This window comes from Staurois parvus, unplaced genomic scaffold (assembly GCF_062004578.1).
Source record: "Staurois parvus isolate SC_StPar_1 unplaced genomic scaffold, SC_StPar_1.0 ptg001058l, whole genome shotgun sequence".
Lineage (NCBI taxonomy): Eukaryota > Metazoa > Chordata > Amphibia > Anura > Ranidae > Staurois > Staurois parvus.
The window spans coordinates 1,481,861-1,495,769 of NW_028318854.1; the positions used below are offsets into that span (position 1 = coordinate 1,481,861).

General features: G+C 41.4%; 1 protein-coding gene across 2 annotated transcripts in view; it reads left to right on the top strand.

The window, feature by feature from the left end:
* The first annotated feature begins 3,417 nt into the window (after positions 1-3,417).
* LOC149440711 (inositol-tetrakisphosphate 1-kinase-like) overlaps positions 3,418-13,909 on the top strand; it is a 37,919-nt gene continuing 27,427 nt past the window's right edge. Inside the window, exons 1-2 of one of the 2 annotated variants that reach the window (XM_089658221.1) lie at positions 3,418-3,807; positions 9,743-9,767. In XM_089658221.1, coding sequence (XP_089514347.1) covers positions 3,713-3,807; positions 9,743-9,767 — 120 coding nt within the window. In that variant the 5' untranslated portion in view covers positions 3,418-3,712. Of the gene's footprint in view, positions 3,808-5,259; positions 5,564-9,742; positions 9,768-13,909 lie in introns of those variants that run through there. The other variant, XM_089658222.1, reaches the window with a different exon arrangement.

Sequence of the window (13,909 nt, forward strand, 5' to 3'; positions counted from 1 at the left end):
TGCATTTACATGTGCAGCAAAAGAAACATGCGGACCAGAAGACACAGAGGTGTGACCTCATCAATCTGATGCTACTCCTTTTTTTTTTTTGCCTAATCATAGGTTGGGACAGGGTGGTGACCAAACTGTTTTGCTTGAAGTGGAACTTCACTCTCTTACCCCCGGTTCACATATATGCGGTCGTGCGGGCCGTGTTTTGCACAGGCACAAGAGTCCATTCATTTGAATGGACTCCTGTGCCCGTGACACACAGAGAAGAGGTCCTGCACTTCTTTGGAAAACGCAGCCTACACGGGAACCTCGGTTCCCAGTACGGTTGCGTTTTCCAGTGCGGGCGACATGCCATTAGAACTAATGGCACCCACCCGTGGGTACGCATTTCTCTGTGTGGGTGGTGCGGCTGCACGGATTTTCACGCGGATCCACAGCGGCACCACCCGCACAGATGTGAACCTAGGGTTAGTCTAGGATCACACCTATGCTTTTTCTGCTGTGTTTCACATTTTGCAGAAACACACAGCAGTCCATGTAATATAATATCCTATGAGACAGGTACACATCTCTGTGTTTTCACCCGGTGTGTTTTTTTGGAAAGGGTCAGGGACTTTTTTAAATGAGAAACATTGCGTTTTTTGGTTGTATAGACTGCAATGGAGACGCTGCAGAAAAGCATGTAGTGCGTTTTTGATGCATTTTTTACATGGTTTGATGCGTGTTTTATGCATTTTGCGTTTTATTCTGCCCAGCAACAAGTTGAAGAAAAAAATACAAAACGCATCAAAACACGTAAAAAATGCACCGCAAAAAGCACTGTAGCAACGGATCAAACACAAACTGCATAGGTGGGAACCTAGCCTTAATCAGCGTTGGCTATTTTTAATTCATATGCTGCTAGCATTAGTAAATAGATAGGAAAGTATATCATATTTACTTGTTTTAAAGTGATAGTATACTCTAGGAAAACAAGTTTTCCCCTGCAACACAAAGGCATAATGTGCTAGTATGCATCTCATTCTAGCATATTATGTGAAATTTACCTTAAAACGAAGCCCTCCAGCGGCCCGCTGTCACCGCTGACAGGGCTTCCATCCTCATCCGGTCCTTCTTCCAGATTCGCGGGCTCTGCCGGCTTGAATGGCCGAGACGTGATGACGTCACTTTTTACGGTACACAGCTCTGTAGGAACGGCACGGGAATGTTGTTCCTTCGGAGTGCATGTGCCAGTGCTGCTACACAAGTAAATATCTCCAAAACGGTGCATGTTTAACCCCTTCACACCTAAGGGTAAAACAAATCTAAATGCCTAAGCACAATTTTTCAACTTTGACGTGTTAGTAAAATCGTACATATCACCACAACTTCTTTGTACATCCAGGTGGATTATACCTTGATTTTTCAGGACAAATTGGGCCTTTCATTTAGTGGTAAATGGTAATGGGTATCTTCTGATTTTTTTTTTTTTTATTATCAAAGGAAAACTGGCCCAAAATAGTAAAAAAAAATAATTTTTTTTATTTATCTGTGTGTTTTTTGTTACTACCATAACCTACCAAAGAACAACCCAAAATAGATTCTTCAGCTCTTGACGATCGCAGCGATACCATATATGTGTATGTTATTTGTTGTTTGTACCCGTAGTACAGCCCAGAAACAATAGTGCGCATTTTGTTTTTTGTTTTTTCTTTTACCTAAAAAACTTTGACACTGATACCAAATTTTTTTAAATCCTGACCTTTGACCCTGAGTTTGACCCTGACCTTGACCCAAACACTTACCCTGGCACTGAACTAGATCAAACCTTGATCTAGGTATTTTTTCTTTATTTTTTCTTTTATTTTTGAATATTTATTTATTTATCTTTTCTTTTTTTCACAAACATTTTTTTCCCTCTATGCCAGGAGTTAGAGAGATACAATGTATCTCTCTCTTCCATTCATAGAGAGAGAAAAAAACAAGGGGGCTGGGCTGTACAGTAACTGAGCACTGTGATAGCCAATCAGAGGCTATCACAGCGATCATGTGAGCCGGAATCAGGAGTCCCAGGTCCCAATCGTTATAACGGGGCCCGGTGCTCACAGTGACACCGCGGTCTTTGTGCCGGGAGCGCGCCGCAGCAGAAAGACAGGTACGCAAATATGCAGCCCCACGGAAAGAAGCCCAGTTCTGTGAGGCCGCATATTTGAGTTACGTCTGCATCAAAGGGTTAAGAGATATTTACTGTACCTACAGGTATGCCTTATTAAACGCTTACCTGTAGGTACAAGTAAAAAAACTGACTTTACTACCACTTTAAATTTTATTTGTACATTTCTTTAGTTACTTCCTGGAAAGGCAAATGATGTCATACACCCCAGGAGGCTTCAGGAGGGGGTTTGTCTAACCCCCTCCCCCCTTCCCCATCTGCATGCCTGAGCTAAGGGTAGGTGGACTCCAGGAAGTAAACACTACATGAATCATCTGTCATGCTGGGGATGGAGGGGGGGGGGGGGGTGTCAAAGTGATTTCTCAGCAAAATAAAGCATGATGGAGGAGTTTGTTCTGAATATTATAAATTAAACAGAGTTTTTGATTTATGGTTCTCAGTAGTGTAGTTCTGCCTAAAACTGCATTAGTCTGCATTAGAGAAGAGTCGGGTCACCAGGATGCTGTCTCGCAGGGCTATTTAAATCTCAGGACTGAATGGACACAAATCCTTTGTCAGGTACACAGTGATGTATTTTAATGATCTCTTTAGCAGTTTTCTTGGAGTTCAGCTTTACCCTCATGCACACGGGATGTTTTAATAACGCTGGTAACGTTAGCTTTGTAAAGTCACATTAAAAATGTGAGTTTTTCAGCTTTTTTAGCGTTTTTGCATTAGCGTTTAGCAGTGTTTTGCCGCATTTGCATTTTTTAGTGGCTTTTCTACCCCAAAAATTATTTTGGGGTCACAAAAAGTACAAAAACGCTGGTTTGCTGCATTTTACTGCATTTTTCAGCGTTAGAGCGTTTTTCCAGCTAAAAAACTCCTCTAGAAACCCACTAGTTCTGGGTTTTTTTCCAGCCAAAAAAACGCCCCTGCCAAAAAACGCCCCTGCCAAAAAACGTTGATTACAGTCTATGCGTGCATGGACACATAGGATAACATGCTGGGGGGTTTACTGGCTGTAGATAAAAATGTCAAAATCCAAAAACAGCCGCTCTAAAAACGTCCAGTGTGTATGAGGACTTCAATAAAAATCAAACTTGAAAAGATTAAATTAATAATAGCGTTCTTCAGAACATGAACCTGAACTTTCTACTTTTTTTTTCTAGGGTAAAAAAGGTGGAGTGTCAGGTTAATCATTCCTGCCCTTGAACAATGCTCTGCCAGAGGCTGCATCCTACATATAGAGTCCTGTTTATGTTAGGAGGACATGCTGTCTGTCACACCTCTATCCCCTGCTCAGGTCTTTGGTGTAATTGTCACTTTTGTCACTTCAAGGTGTGGCGCGCACACTATCCCCTGGTTACTGTGACCTAATCAATATTTATGGTAATCAGCTGATTATATTCCCGCCCCGATCTGTGTGTACTCTAGGCAGATCAGGTCCTCGTCACCCAATGCAGGCAACCCATCGTACTGCGCTGCACAGACAGAATGTACTGGGGAGGTCAAAGGTGATCAGAGCAAACTGGTGCTGGGTGACTGGACTGGTTTCCATAGTTGGGGCTGCTCTCAGGTACATACAACATGCCTTCCCTGCAGACCAGGAAGAGAATTGGAGTCTGTCTGAATGAGACGAAGAAGAGGAAACTCAATTTTCACGTATTCGAAGACCTCTGCAGGTAAATTTCTATCTCAAGTTACTTGGGTGTGAAACAGACTTGCTGTCTTATAATGACGTTATAGGTGCGCTGCTCTGAGTTGTCTACTATTTCCAAAAACACCATGCGGTGGCTGAGCCAGGGTATCTAGACTCCCTTAGCTTGTTAACCATTAGGTACTACAAAACTGTAAGGGTTAATCCACTTAAAGCTGATATCTTATTATTGGTAGATGCTGGTAGTTGCAAAACCCTTCTATGTCATAGTGATTCTATAGGTTGGATCGCTGCGTTTTGGGTTCCTGGTCTACACATCTGTTATGGTCATTATGAGAGAGTCCTGCTCTCCATGCTGGATTTATATATTTTATATTATGCAGAATGTACCAGAGGGATCCAAACACGCAAAGGTGGGCACTTAAAATTCCAGAGAGGACCGCAACAGAGTTGCGAATTATGGAGTGTTCACTTTTTGGGGCATTCAAGACATAGAAGAAGCCAAAGACTGCCTCACCCCACCAGTCACCTCCAAAGTAAATTCTCAGTTTTTGGGTGGGCTGGTTACTTCTTTGCTGTTTTCCACAAACTGAATCTTAACCCTGACTTTTTCTTCTGTTCTATATGGGGATATGGCATCTGCCCCATGCTGTCCTGCCTGCCATCTTAGTGGTTTTTGGTAATGGTTCCATCTCAGGATCTATCCGCATGGAATTTCCACAAAACTTTCTAAACACTCCTCACATGAAGAAGCATATTTGTGAAATGCGTTGAGATACTGTCAATCCTCCACAGCTTATCTAGGTTGGATGTGTAAAATATTATACATGTATGTATGCTTTAAAGTGATTCTAGGCCTTATGTTTAGGGGTTGTGGCCAGACAGGCACAGTCTTACATATATGGTGGACCTGCCCCAAAGTCCGTTTTTACTGGATGAGGATACATTCCCTCATATTCCCTGTCACCATGGTCAACATAACCAAAGATGCTTGTATTGCTTTGTTAATCAAGCCAATTGACAACGTCCCCAAACACACTCAAACCTTAATTTACTTTATGTTTTTGGCGGCAAAAGTCGCCATTGCCACAGCTTGGAAAAGCCCAGTCATTGATATCGCATTGATGAAGCAGGAGCACACTTGGAATATGCTTAACGAAAAATTGGTGATTGTACTGCGGGACAAACAACCCCTATTTGACAAAATATGGACTCCATGGCTCACTTACAAGTCCCGAGAGGTTGGGACTAACTCTTGGGTTGGGGTGGGCTGGACTCTTGGACGGACTGGTTCTTCTCTTCCTCTCTCGCTTCTGATTTCATTCTTTCTTTTTTCCCCCTCTTTTCTTTTGTCCCCCTTATGCTGGTCCTTTGCCTCTACCCTTCATCTCCTTTCCTTCCTACCCCTACTTTTTATTCTCCCCCCCCCCCCCTCCTCCTTTTTCTTCTTTTTTCCTCCCCTTCCAATATTTTTTTTTCTTTGCGATCTGAACATATGTGTCTTGGTTGAGTCAAGGGGCTCCCTGTCTCAACACCTGGACATCTATTGATAATCGCTAACTATGACATTGTGTTATGGCGTTATTGTACTTTGTTTATTTCTATGTCTGATGTTGATGATGCCTCGGCCTCTGTGGGCCCTCCAGGGGGAGGACCCAAAGATTATACTGTCCTGGTCCGACCCGGAGGGACCCTGGTGGGCCAGCGGTCTTATGAAACTCGGAGGGATAGGCTCGACCGTTCTCTCTACTTTGTCTAATGCCACTATACAGTGGCTGCACGTAAGTTGCCGACCAAACATGTACAGTTGAATAATCTTTATTCTGTATTCTTGGAGCAACAATTATTGCTGCAATTCTCTGCCTACCTTAGGGTTCACCCCCTGAGGGGCATAGACACGTGTATCTGGCTATCCATATGTATATTTCCTTCTATGTATGAATCTCAGTATTTTTGTGGATGATGCAATCAAAGCATCTATACACTTTTTATGTCTTATTCCCTTTTTTTTTTTTGGACAGAAAAAATTTGCAGTAAAAATGATTGAAACAGAGAGTGATTCTAAAGGCTTATTTTTTTTAAAGAAAAAATAACAAACATGTCATACTTACCTGCTGTGTGCAGTGGTTTTGCACAGAGCAGCCTGGATCCTCCTCTTCTCGGGTTCCCCGCAGTCTGTCCTGGCACCTCCCTGCTGTCAGGTGCCCCCACAGCAAGCAGTTTGCTATGGGGGCATCCGCTGTTCCATGTGTCCATTCACACATGGAGCCATGGCTTGGCCCCGCCCCCTCACTCCTCTCATTGGCTAACTGGCTGTGATTGTCAGCAATGGGAGCCAATGGCTCCTGCTTCTGTCTTAGCCAATGAGGAGAGTGAGTCCTGGAATAGCCAAGACTGCAGTGCTCATTGCTGGATTGAGAGGGGGCTTAGCTGAGTATTAGGGAGGGGATGCTGCACACAGAAGGTTTTTTTACCTTGAGCATTTAGAACCACTGTAAGGTATATACCCAGGGGTCCATTATTTTGACCGTTTTGGGAGTAGTCAGATGCTTATGTATGTAGTATACAGTATGTATGTATGTAATGCAGTGGATGGGATCACAAAAAAAGGGGTTATGTTCAGTGGAAATACATGTGTTTTTAAAGGTACAGGTGAAACTCAAAAAATTAGAATATCGTGCAAAAGTTCATTTATTTCAGTAATTGTTTTATTGTAATTTCATTCCTTGTTTTATTGATTGCATGTAATATTCTAATTTTCTGAGATTGTGGATTTGGGGTTTTCATGAGCTGTAAGCCATAATCATCACAATTATGACAAATCACGGCTTGAACTATCTTGCTTTGTATGTAATGAGTCTATCTCATATATTAGTTTCACCTTTTAAGTTGCATTACTGAAATAAATGAACTTTTGCACGATATTCTAATTTTTCGAGTTTCACCTGTATATGTCAGATGAGTTTTAATATTTATCAACTCTATACTGTATGTGTGTTGTATTGCTATCATTAAAAGTTGTTTTTATTTGATGTATGTGTACTTTTCTTAATTTGGGCGACAATGCACCAATAAAGGTCCCTATTACCTGTTTGGCCCCTCAGATTGAGAGCCACTGTTTTATTTGTTTGCCAATGTGCTCTTCAGTTAACACAGATGTAAAACGATCCAGGCAACATTAATATATGAAAGTTTTTTAAAATTGATTAGCATAAAATAGCAGTAATGTATGCTGTGTATGGATTTTTTTTAGCAAAGACATAGCAGAATACATTTTCATAAAAAACATAAAAATTCAGAGCTGCATTTTTATATTTTTTGTTATTACGTTTATTGCCTAATGTATGACCGCGCAATTGTCAGTTAAAGTAACGCAGCGCCATAACGCAAAAAATGGCCTGGTCGGGGGGGGGGTAAAACCTCTGGCGGTAAAGTAGTTAAAGTGTATATAAACCCAAGAACAAAAATGTAATATACAATAGTTCGCTAGTCTTTAAATGTGATGGCTGCATTTTTCTTTTTTCCAGGCTTTTTTTCTTTTACTTTCACACCTTCTGTCCTAGGAAGACAATATCCGCTCACTGTATCCATAGAGAAGCAGTGTTGTCACAATAATAATAATAATAACAATACATTGGAGTCAGAGTCAGCTTACAAACAAAGCAACAAAAAGTAAATAAACAATAGCCATTAAATAAACATTTTTAATTAAAAACAAGTCAATTAAGTCATACAGAGTATGCTAGTTTAACCTGTTGGCTCCGTCAGTACACAGATATGCGGCTGATCGGCGGGTGGGCCCTTAACACTGAGGGGCCACATATGCGCAGCCCTGTTAAAATAACTTACTGTGCTGGGAGCGCGCTCCGTGCACGCTCCCAGCGTGGTAGCCGGTGAGGTTTGGTAAGGTCCTGATACATACTTGCAATTGGAAGCTTTCTGATCATGTGACCACTGTGAAAGCCAATCACAGCGTCACAGGACCCAAATGCCCACCTTCGCCTCCCAGCTTTTAAAGGGCCAGTAGGCAGTCAACCCCTAGGAGTTAAAGAGATGAGTTGAGACATGATTTGAAATTGAGTAGGTAGTCATTGTTGCAGATGTCGGGTGGCAGGGTGTTTGGGGGGCAGAGCGACCAAAGGCTCTCAGTCCCATAGTGGTCAGGTAGGCAGATCAGGACACCATGTTTGTAAAGAGTAAATATGCGAGCGCTATCTGAAAGAAAAATAGCCGCTGAAACACCTAAAAAGGCAACCAAACAGAACCTTCCAATGTAAATCTCAATATGAAGGTGCAGCGCTGAAAACTAAATATGCAGCATAAATCTCATCAATAATGTGTAGAAATGAGAAGATGCAGCTTTAACAACTGTGCAGCGTGAATAGATTGATAACATATACTCAGTATGTAGGTATAAATAAAAGCAATACCAGATCAATCAAGAAAATCAACAAATATAAATAAATGTGCATAAATGATGTCACCAATAGGTGAGTAAAGTGCAAAAAAAGTCCCAGATGTATTGCCCACGTGAGGATCCTGTATGATCCCGATAAGCATGCGTGGAGAGTTAGTCCAAGTGGCAGATATTCAATGTAAATGAAATGCGCACTCACCAGAAGTGCGTGTAAACACGCATTTGAGATATAACCTCAATAGGTAAAGTTTAGATCATCCGCCTCCCAGGTCAGGTCAGGTCAGGTCAGGATACTTCCCAGTCACATCTGCATGGAGTACTCAGGGGTCCTTGATGCGTATCACCATAGGGGGTCACCCTTAATGCAGCCTCTGCGAATGTCCCTCATGAATAGGGACCAATAAAGGAGACCACATAGCGTGATACCGTAGGGAACTTTGTTCCATTGAATGAAAAGTGCAATGACAAAGTAAAAAGAAAAACACTGACCGTATAATGGGAAATCAGGATGGCCACCAGTGGTGGCTAGACGTCTAGTTGCTGTAGCCCCCTCTGACGCGTTTCGTGCGACACCATGTTTGGATCACTTTTCAGGTAATTTGACAGGTGGTGAGACGATGTGACATCTCCTTATTGCCTTAACCCCATAATTGCTGCACAAACACCCGCAACTGTGTGGGCTGCAGGCATTTGTTGTGCTTCCTTCTTTGCTTGAATGGGTTGTGACGGTGGGCTTGCTGCTTATGAAGATCGGTACTTCTAATTATTTTTACTGCAGCAGCATATTGTGCCACGGAATGTGAACACCCCATGCCCAAGCAGCTGGGGGGGAGGGGCGAATGGGGGGGGGGCACTAAAAACGTGTGTCTGCACAGTGCATTTGTAATGTCCCCAACCCCAACCCTAAGTCTAAATATTCCTTTAGGTATCTGTGTACGATTCTCATTGAACTACTTCACACAATGGGCAGCACAGTGGCTAAATGGTTAGCACTTGGCAGTACTAGGTTCGTTGGTTCCAATCCCAACCACGGCACCACCTGCTTGGAGTTTGTATGTTCTCCCTGTGCCTGCGTGGGTTTTCTCTGGGTCCTCCGGTTTCCTCCCACACTCCAAAGACATGCTGGTAGGTGAATTGGATCCTGTCTAAATTGTCCCTAGTATGTATATGTATTATTGTAAGTTAGGGACCTTAGATTGTACGCCTCTTGAGGGTTAGGGACTGATGTGAATGTACAATATATATGTGTAAATTGATGGTGATATGTTTGTTTGTTTTTTTAAACAATTGGCTTTTATTCAGAAAGAAAAAGCAGAACATATGAACAAGAATGAGTTACAAGGAAACATAGCATATCATATCATGTAATACACAGTGGTGCTATGTAGGTACCTATAATAATAAATGTACCCGGATCTACATGATAAGATATAGAGTGGTATTTAGAAATCACAGCATATCTAGTTTATGTGATAATATTTATGTATCAGTGTTTTTGTCTTTATAAATATACGTCATTCATTGCTCTCTCCTCTTTTTCTAGGAATCACGGCTATGACGTGACAGAGGTGAGTGTTTAGTGGAATATTCTCCTTTTGTTGTCAGATCAGGTGACAATGTGACAGCCAAACCTGAACACGCTGGTATGGTTTAGACTGCACCCTCCCCCCCCCCCACCCTGACATTCTTCCTGCAGACAATACAGGGGAATCTGATGACTTCATCTTCCGGGAAAATACATTTTTTTTACAGATTTCATCAATAGAGATAACTAAAGCTATTATACAACAGTAGAGTTTTGAACGAAAATTCTAAGGAACGTTCATACAAAAATTCTCTGAATATTCAAATGTTGTTTAAAAATTTTTGTTTGCTTTTAACATTCAAATGTTTATATTCTTGTGTTCAGTGTGTTAACCGGTTCTGCTCCACCCTAAAGCAGAAATACTGCTACAGGGCGGCACGGGTAGGCAAAATCACGTGTATATATGTGATTTTGCAGTTCCAGGTAGGGGACCGCCATTCACGACCTTCTATCATTCACCAGGTCCTGGCTGGTGATTACTCACAGGCACCCGGTGATCGCCGAATATCTCCGACGGGGGAGGGAATTGTGTATAAACAACACAGATCTCTCCCCTCTCAGCTCCTGCACACTGCATTGTATGGCTCTCTATAGCAGAGCCATACAAAGCAGTGTGCTTACAGTGAAACACACACACAGCCTCCATAGTGAAACAGCACACAGTTAACCCTTTGATCATCCCAGATATTAACCCCTTCCTGCCCAGTGCCATTAGAACAGTGTCAGTGCTTTTTATTAGCACTGATCACTGTATTGGTGTCACTGGGGATGTCAGTGACACCACGTCAGTCCCCCCCCCCCCCGTCAGAATGCTCACTGCAGTCCCGCTATAAAACGCTGATCGCCACCTTTACATTCTGCTGGAGAGCGTGTGCTTTTGAAAAGCAACAGATTTACTGGCTGGATCACCAGATAAAAATAGAAGAAAGAAAGCCTAAAAAAGAAAATTAATGCAGCCATTTCATCTAAGAATTGGTAAGCTGCTAAATAACAAATGTTTGCTATTAAGTTTAATACCGCTTTAAGGCTGGCCTCACAATGATAGAAAAATCAAACATACTCCTCCATCCATGCCGTACAGTGCAGACGGATGAAGCTGCAGTGCCGTCTACTGTATTCTGACAGCTGGTGGCTGTCAGAACACCTGCACAGTGGCTGCATGAGGTTGGGTGCAGCTGCTGCTCACTCAAATTTTCACCTGGCTCATTCAATCAATCTAAGGAAGTTGAGAAAAGGGGCTGCTGACAGGGCCACCCATGAAGCGTATTTAGGCCAGTTCAGTTAGTCTGGCTGAAAAAAAGACAAAAGTCCATCCAGTTCAATCATTATTATTATTATTATACAGTAATTATAAAGCGCCAACAGTTCGCTCAGTGCTGTACATTACAAAGGGAGACAATACATGAGACAGTACAATAACAATACAATGCGATACACGAGGGGTTCGAGGGCCCTGCTCCTTGGAGCTTACAATCTAGGAACCATTAAAAAAAATAAAAAGTTATAATCCTATACCCACAATTGATCCAGAGGAGTGAAAAAAAAACTCAGCAAAGCATGATCCAATTTGCTCCTGCTGGGAAAAAAAATTAAACAGGTAGGACAAAATGCTTTTATTGGTACATATGTCAAGACCCCCCCCCCAAAAAAAACCTATTTAGTCCATCTCTGGAATACAGGCACGTTTCCCCATGTTTTGTTTCTTTTAACTGCTTCTTACCTGGCCTGTAATAGAAGGATGGCCGAGCGGGAGTGCTGCCATCCTGGGTGGTCATCATATGACGTCCTCCCAGGATCGCGCCTCACCATGAAAGACACAGCAGATGAAAAATCATTGTACTGGACTGCTGTCGGTACCATGTGATCGCTGTGACCAATAACAGCAGATCACATGACAGTTGTACACAATGAATGGCTTTCTTACTATTGTGTTGATCGCTGTGATTGGTCACAGTGATCACATGGTACAGACAGGGCCAATCACAGTCCATGTGATAGCTGTGGCCATTCACAGCTTCACAATACAACCCACTAAATAAATGAATGCCATTCATAAAAAATGCTTATAACAGTAATCGTCACCATCAGAAGCAATTATAGTGTGTAAAAAAAAATTCTGATCAACTCCCCAGAATAGTACAGTGTTACTATGGTAACAGTGCACTGCTCTGATCACAGTATGTAAAAAAGATCATAAAGAAGAAAAAATTGTAATTAAAAAAAGAAAAGTTTTAAAGAATTAAAAAATGTATTTTTTTTTTTCTACATGCTGTTACCAGTCAGTGTCCCTGATCACCGCCACACCAGTTATAAGGTGACGCTGTAATGCACTGGTGACAGTATGTAAAAAAACATTTGTGAAAAAAACAAATGTTTTTAATTCCTTCATTTTCCAGAAAATTGTGACAAAGAATTATAACTTCAAAAACATGCCATACTTACTAAGTACTTTGGACTGTTTATGTTTCAAAAAAGGTGTCATTTGGGGCGTATTTGTATTGTCCTAGCATTTTAGGACCTCAAGAAATGAGATAGGCCGTCAGTACATCAGGACTGATCGGTTTTCAAATATATATCCCATAGTTTGTAGACTCGAAAACGTTCACACAGACTAAATAATATACATTGTTTTGAGTTATTTTTACCAAAGAAATGTTGCAGTGTACATTTTGGCCTAAATTTATGAAGAAACATTTTTTTTTGCACAATTTTATAACAGAAATGAAGAAAAACATGTTTTTTTTCCTAATTTGTGGTCTTTTTTATTTATTTAGCAAAAAATGATTAAATACCATAAAAAAAAGCTTGATCCGTTCCAAAAACTGTTATATATTTTATATGGGTACAGTGTTGCATGACTGAGTCATTGTCTTTAAAAGAGTGGGAGTGCTGAAAGCTAAAAATTGGCCTGGAATGGAAGGGGGTGAAAGTGTCCGATATTGAGGTGGTTACAAACAGGGGCGGACTGACAACTCATGGGGCCCCAGAGCAATAGGGGATCATGGGGCCCCTGTGTCCTTGCCCAAACTCAAAAAAGCCTATGAAAAAAGGTACCAGGGGCATCTCATGGGGCCCCCTACTGACCCTGGGCCCTCGGGCAGTGCCCGAGTTTCCAAATAGTCAGTCCGCCCCTGGTTACAAATATTGCAAGTACAGGAAACTACCTGTTGATGTGCCAGAAACTGTGTGCTCCTACCTTCCTGCAACACAGCTCTAAATTCCTACGCATGTGGTGTCAGCCCTGCCTACTTTATTTCTGATGTATTGCAAAAAATACAGAAATCTCCTCAACCCCCTCCCTCTCTTCATTGCCATAACCCCTCCTTATGCGCACGCAGCGCCAGAAGTTATCAGATCGCACGATTTCTGGCAAAATCAACAGGTATTTTCTGCACTTCTGCATTTACTTATACTTAGCTGAGAAAACAAGAGAAGCTCATTGTTGGGTTTACATACACTTTAATATGTCCACTGATTATTGCAGGTTATCAATCATTCACTTTGTCTGCCAACCTCAAATGATTGTACAGGAGTACCGTGGTTTACGAACGCCTTGGTTAGCGTAATTTTCGGTTTACGATTGAAAATCGGTTTACAATTTTTTTTCGCAATACGAACGGATTAATTGGTTTTCAATGCATTTACAATTTTTTTTTTTAATCATGTCCCTGTACAGTACTATGCCTTTAAAGTGCACTTTATAAAGAGTTTTGAACAGATAAGACTTTTTTTTAACTTTTTTCTGACCTCCGGAACGGATTAATTGGTTTTGAATGCATTTAAGAATTTTTTTTTAATCATGTCCCTGTACAGTATTTATGCCTTTAAAGTGCACTTTATAAAGAGTTTTGAACAGAAAATACTTTTTTTTTACTTTTTTCTGACCTCCGGAACAGAGTAATTGGTTTTCAGTGCATTTCAAAATACATTTTTAATCATGTCCCTGTACAGTATTTATGCCTTTAAAATGCACTTTATAAAGAGTTTTGAACAAGTAAAAGACTTTTTTTTTACTCTTTTCTGACCTCCAGAACGCATTAATTGGTTTTCAATGCATTCCTATGGGAAACCACGTTTCGGTTTACGCATTCTTCACAATACAAAAAGTCCTGCAGAACAAATTCA